This window comes from Glandiceps talaboti, chromosome 18 (assembly GCF_964340395.1).
Source record: "Glandiceps talaboti chromosome 18, keGlaTala1.1, whole genome shotgun sequence".
NCBI lineage: Eukaryota > Metazoa > Hemichordata > Enteropneusta > Spengelidae > Glandiceps > Glandiceps talaboti.
The window spans coordinates 1,282,501-1,289,516 of NC_135566.1; the positions used below are offsets into that span (position 1 = coordinate 1,282,501).

The 7,016-nt window shown below is 34.4% G+C and overlaps 1 protein-coding gene across 1 annotated transcript in view; it reads left to right on the forward strand.

Annotated features, from left to right (window-relative positions):
* The window catches only part of LOC144449221 (uncharacterized), a 9,161-nt gene extending 3,897 nt beyond the window's left edge, over positions 1-5,264 (forward strand). Inside the window, exons 5-12 of the mRNA XM_078139729.1 lie at positions 213-348; positions 871-1,170; positions 1,684-1,913; positions 2,499-2,625; positions 3,060-3,193; positions 3,541-3,711; positions 4,114-4,236; positions 5,057-5,264. Coding sequence (XP_077995855.1) covers positions 213-348; positions 871-1,170; positions 1,684-1,913; positions 2,499-2,625; positions 3,060-3,193; positions 3,541-3,711; positions 4,114-4,236; positions 5,057-5,260 — 1,425 coding nt within the window. The 3' untranslated portion in view covers positions 5,261-5,264. The remainder of the gene's footprint in view (positions 1-212; positions 349-870; positions 1,171-1,683; positions 1,914-2,498; positions 2,626-3,059; positions 3,194-3,540; positions 3,712-4,113; positions 4,237-5,056) is intronic.
* The last annotated feature ends 1,752 nt before the right edge of the window (positions 5,265-7,016 follow it).

Below are 7,016 nucleotides of genomic sequence, written 5' to 3' on the forward strand. Positions count from 1 at the left end.
TATGGATGGGTAGATGTGTGTATGGATGGATATATGAATGTTTTATGTGTCTTTCTTTTAACCCAACTGTTTGTTTGAGTGTATTTATGATTATCAAATTGTGAAATGGTAATGACTGTTAAACAACATTGACTTTTGTGTTGCCATGGATAGCTTGTCAGACTCTATCATCTTTTGCACATTTCCACCACTATTGGTATTTTATCTTGCAGGTCAATATATCCATGTTGGTTCGATATATCTTTCAAATTATTGGATCTTTAGTATTTATGTTTAAATTGAGTCCTTCACTGACTGGGGTCTTACTTTCCTGCATTCCATTGGTTGCCATAGGAGCAGTGCAATATGGTAAGTACATCACGGATATCACAAAGAAATGCCTTAAAAAAGTGGTTAACACATATCTGTCTAGTACACTAAGGAATACTGAAAGCAGCCAGTTTATTTGCTATTAGTAAGTTTGCCTCCAAGTTTTCCCTACTTCTTGTTTTCTTTCTCATCCCATGTAAAAAACCTTTGCTAATCCCGCCACTTTCTTGAATCATTGCATTGACCCCACTGGAAACAAGTTGTTGACTTTGTGGGTTATCCAAGTAATTCAACAATTTGTACCAGTTTCTATCTGTATATCTGTTCTGTTAAACTTTGGTTTTCCTTTGTACATCTCTGCATTTATCGGTATGTCCACATTCCACAAGTTGAAGAAGATGAGGAAACTTCAGATGTCATATGGACATCTCTATTCCTTCATGATATAGGAATAGGGCGTTATTGTTTGTTTTATAAATACTGGTATACCTAAATGGAGAATAATCAGAGAAATAAATATTTACTAAAATTTGCACATTTATTATACTTCCTTGTTTGTAGGTAAATTTGTACAAAAAATTCAAAAAAATTTTCAGGATGAACTTGCAGCTGCTGGAACAACAGCAGAAGAGAATCTATCCAGTATCCGTACAGTCCGATCATTTTCTGGTGAACCTAGAGCCTGTAAGCAGTACAATGTAGACATTGATAGGAGTTACACAGAAGGCAAGAAACTGGCAAGTTCATATGGTGTATTCAGTGGATTGATGGGTGTTGTTGTACAGGGAGCTGTTGTATTGGTTCTGTGGTATGGGGCCAAACTAGTTGCAGAAGGTGAAATATCGGTTGGCATACTGACATGTAAGTTTAATATTTGCAGTTATTACTATGGAAAAGTAGTTATCATGCTGATTTAACAATGAAAAGGTAGTTATCGTGCTGTTATTACTATGGAAAGGTAATCATTGTGCTGTTATTACTGAGGAAAGGTGGTTATTGGCAAACTATTATAGACACAAACAAAATAAAAACTATCGTTGTTGCATACAGTGTATTACTCAAGTTAGTGATTGTGACAGTGGTTATTATATGGATATAATCACTGTAATCAAAACAGAGTAAACACTGAATGAAGTTGAATATGCAGCTGCTCAAGAAATTCTCACTACCTACTAGTGTGAGTGCAATTACATCAACGACCATTGACATGATTGCGAAAACGATCCCAAGTACAGTGTTTCCATATCTAAGTGATATGTTGCCTCCTTTTGTTATCATCAATAAACAAAAGTGTACATAAATATTAAAGACAAACCATGTAAATTCATATTGTACTCCCTCAATGTAGCCATGACTTTTGCTTTTGTTTTTCAGCATTCATGTTGTACACCCTCAACGTAGCCATGGCTTTTGCTTTTGTTTCTTCACTATTTGGAGACTTCATGAAAGCTGTGGGTGCATCAACTCGTATCTTTGAATTGATGGACAGAAAGCCAGAAGTGAAAAATGATGGCGGTATTGTACTAAAAGAGATCCCTTGTCAAGTTGAATTACAAAATATTAGTTTTACTTACCCATCAAGACCTGACACCAAAGTACTCAAGGTGAGTTTAATTAGTCATCTATTTCACAGAATGGCTTTCTTTATCTTGTTTTTACAGTTTTACCTTCTTTCCTGTTTGTTTGTTTTTAGCACATTTGAGTGGAAGTGTTCTATTGGTGCATATGCATACATTATACATGGGTATATATATTTATATGTGAATACATGTGCATATGTGTGCATATGAGTGTGTTTATCACTATTAAAGTAACATGTAAGTGTGCGATACTCATTTTATATGTGTGTATGTACGTATCAACAGTACAGCTCTCACCTTTGTACAGTGTCTCACCTTTGTACAGTGCAGTACATGTACAAGAAAGATACATAATGTGCTTATAAGTAAAGGATATATACAACAAGGTGAGTGAACGTCAAGTTGTATATCCTACTAATACCACAGCTCATTTTGATGACTTGATGATATTCAGAATACAACTACATTCCCCCATCTCTTATTTTCATATACTCTGCATTCAAACACAAATCAGGTCACGTTCATCAGTTGTCAGGGGCAACAGTATTGTTAACAGAATGTAAAAAGTTTGAACTGAATTACCATATATGTTATGTTATTCTATTTCAGGACATTAATTTCCTGATGAAACCTGGTTCTGTAGTAGCATTGGTAGGACCATCTGGTGGCGGTAAATCAACAATTGTCAACCTGATTGAAAAGTTTTATGAACCAGACACTGGAATTGTTAAATTAGGTAAGATAATCAAAACCTTGGATAAAATCTAGCTGAGCTATCTGGTCATTTTACAGAAGTTCCTAAACAAAATCATGTTACACTCTGTATTGTAAACAATACCAGCTATGAATTATTTCCCTCCACTCGTTACCTGGGCTCCCTCATCTTAGCCAAAGCATTGTTTATACATAGTTTCATAACCATGGCAACATCAATACAATTCATTTGGCAAGATTTACCATGTTTCTAAAATTCTTCCATATCACACACACATCTTGGAACATAGATATTTAGTGTTCACTATTTTAGACAGTGTAGTACATAGAACTCTTTCAATGTTCCCTGATTTGTTTGTTTGTTTGTTTGTTTGTTTGAATACAAATAGTCTATTACTTGACATATACCATATATGTTGTTTCCACTGATGAGGCTGTGTTTATATGTTCCAATAGGTGACTATGACATGTCAACACTAGACCCATCCTGGTTCCGTCGTAGGATATCCATGGTAGGCCAGGAACCAGTCTTGTTTGCATGCTCCATCAGAGACAATATAGCATATGGCAAAGAATGCACAAATGAAGAGGTGAGTCAGATATATCAAGCAGTGAGCATGTGATCAATGATTTTGTTGGTTTTTTTGTGCTAAAATAAAACAGATTTTTTTTGTTTACTTTCTTTCTCTGGCTTTTACCATTATTGAATACGTAAAATAAAACTTCTAGTCTTGTATTCTTACTGAACATTCACTGTTTTTATTGACCAAATAAAGACACATTGTCCATTCTTCTGCTCATTCTTCTTCTCCAAATCCCCATCTCTAACCTAATAGTTACCATGGTTATCAGTGACAATATGATGATTATTTAGTAATTATTATTGGAACATCATCACTTATTTTGTATGTAACATTTCCTGTGTTTTTGTACCCAGGTTGAGGATGTAGCCAAACAAGCCAATGCACATGAATTCATATCAGGGTTTGAGGACAGCTATAACACACTAGTAGGAGAACGTGGTGTTAGACTGTCTGGTGGACAGAAACAAAGAATAGCTATAGCTAGAGCTCTTATCATGAACCCTGATATCCTCCTATTGGATGAGGTAAGTTGTCATGTGATATTTACCATGGTTTTGACCTCTGACCTTACATCATAGTTCTCCACTACTTTGATCTTTGCCCACTTTAGTCACACAAGGGGTAATAAGCAGAACAAACAGAATGTGTTACTAACATGGAAATTAAACAAATGAATTGGATCAATAACACTTGGCAGGGCATTATAGAAGTACATTTCATCATTTTGAGAAAGAATATTTTTATTGTCATTTATATAACAGCACTCATATTCACTTTTCTTGGTACAAGTGAACAAAAATGTTGTGTTTTATCTTTTCACACTGAGGTAGTTGGACTACATGTAGTAGAGAGACCTTCATCATTTCAATATCAATATCTTTGATAACTTGACACTCTATACAAATTATGCATGTTTGTGTTGCCAGGCAACCAGTGCTCTAGATGCTGAAAGTGAACACCTGGTCCAGGAAGCTATTGATAGAGCTATGAAAGGTAGAACAGTGTTGGTGATAGCACATAGACTATCTACTGTCAGGAATGCATCAGAGGTAAGTGTCTTGTTTGCTATAAACTGTTTGCTATAAACTGTTTGCTATAAACTATTTCAGTGGCAACTTGATTAATAACAATGTCACTCAAAAGGAGAAAGTGAGTAACGTTATCATTAGTTGACCTTCTAGTGGGAATTTTAGTTACTTTGCCCTCTAGTCTATCTGTAATCTTGAAGGATGGTTGATGCTGCTACTAATGCTATTTTAGCAATTCTAACTACCATTTTGGTTTTTTAATTTCACCCATCCTCCAAAGTTCAAAATGAACCATTTCTTATTAAATTTACCAAGTAATGATATAGCTGGTCTAGATGCTACTAACGTTCATATTTAATTTAACTAGATATTTTGTCTAGATTTAAGTTTTACCATAAAACATTGGTGATAACTCAACATGGTTATATAAGGCCGACCCACCTAGTTTTTCACTGCTGACCCAAAACTTTTTTTTACATAATCGAGACAAAAAATAATAAAATCACAAAAAATTGTGAAGTTTCATGAGAAATAGTGGATGCAGAAACTGACATCAACTTAAAAAGACAATATAAAACTGCTCTCCCAATCTATAATGGCTGTACATCTGATAAACAACACAGAGACCATATGGAAAACAGTTGAAAACCTGAACTAGACACTCACACATGAAAAAAAAATATAGTAAAATAAAATAAAATACAAAATCTACCTACCCCCACCAATTCTAAAATTGAGCGTAATTGGAACCATACAATTTTTTTATTCGGCCTAAACACTAAATATTAGGTGCATAACGATTGCTAAGTTGTACAACAACATTTTTATTTCTCCTCCAAAGGTAATTGTCATTAACAAAGGAGTGGTAGCTGAGCGAGGAACTCACGATGAATTGATTGCGAGAGGTGGTGTCTACAAGAAGCTTGTCTTACGTCAACTTAGTGCTGCTGGCATGGCAACAGCTGACATCCACATCAATGTTGCAAATGATGACATTGATGATATTGATATAGATGACAATGGATATGATGACTTTGAACAGTAATTTGTGATTGTGTACCTAGCTATTTTGTATTCAGGAGGTCACGAATATTTCTACAGTTAATTAAAAACCTCTTTTCTATATGCAGTATTTACTTTTATTACTAAAATTTGTATTCATTGTAATCTTTTATTTCTTATCTAGTAAATGATATCATTTTCAAACTCTAACAAATTCCATTATTGAATGATTTGTATTTTATTTAAAGTCAAAATGATAACGCAGATACAGGATTATGTTTGTACACTTAGCTTTTCCTACAAAAGTACCCACAAAACTAAACTATGAAACAAACAATAAGTTCTTTACTGACTCCCTGGCTGTATACTTTGGCATTGAAATTGACCATGTCTGATGTGTTTAATACTTTACAATCCAGTATTATCTTAAAAATCAAAACTAGTAATCTGTACAGTTTGTATGAGTGCCTCACTCTAAATATATGACAAATGCATTTACAAATTATAGGATATTACCATGTACGATATAAGCTGCTACCAAAGTACATGTTACTATATGCATTGTTCAAGTTTGATGCAGGTTATATAAAGCTATTCACCTGAATATATACTTATACATGCACTGTGTATATATCACAAATGTATGTGAGAATATGAGATACAAATGGCAGTGTAATGCAAGTGTTTTGGTCAGTTTCAACACTGACATCTAGAATCAGCTGTACATGGCTAAAGATTGTTCACACCCAAGCTAGCACTGGTGTTATACAACTACCAAAAAAATACTGGTACATTTGCTTGAATGAAGTGAGCCAAGAGAAGACTTCACCCAAAGTCAAATTCGGTAAAGAACAACAAGATAACTGATACTATAACAACGGTGGATGCCTCTGATATTGGTTGACACCATGTTTTCATCAGTTTGCTGTGGAAGTTAGTCATGTTGAAAAGTAAACTTTCAGTTATCAAACATACAGGGGTTGCACTCCATTGTAATAATGTGTAGCATTGTCATCAGTAAACAGGAGTATAGGATCCTGGGTTCCTGTCGTGTTTACACTTTGACAAGTTACTAACACTAATTACATTGTATGTCTTTGCATGAAACTTGTCTCATTCCTGATTGTCACTATCAAGCAAATGCACCGTTGTTATTTTGTGAGTGGCAATAGTAATACAAGTATATAACAGCCTTGTAAGCCATAATGCTCTTTATGTGTGTATGGATACTGTACAGGTGTATTAGTAACTTGGCAGTAGCCAGTTTTAAGGACTAGCAAAAATACAATTATAGTATTTCATGTACAACAAGTTGAACAAGTGTAAAGCCAAGCGTTGCTTGGAATCATGTGGACTAATTTATTAGGATAGAATCCTTCAGTCTAAAAGCAAGTGATAAAGAAAATACCAGTTATTTGAGAGAGAGAGAGAGAGAGAGAGAGAGAGAGAGAGAGAGAGAGAGAGAGAGAGAGAGAGAGAGAGAGAGAGAGAGAGAGAGAGAGAGAGTTTAAAGTCAGTATTTAGTTTGAGCTTTAATGTGCCATTTTTATCATTTTTAAGAATTAAAATAGGACATACGAATGCACTCAGAGTGAATGCAATATTGATCTTTATGTATGATATCCTTCCTAAGAATTTATCAATTTGACACACATGTACATATGCACTCAGAATGGTGGTAAAGAAAGAACAATCCAATTTGTTTAAAGATTTTGTTCACGGTGTGCAATTTTATAAAGAAAATATCAAATACAAAATGACCTCCAAACACCATGTAAAGTACTATTTCATGAAGACAG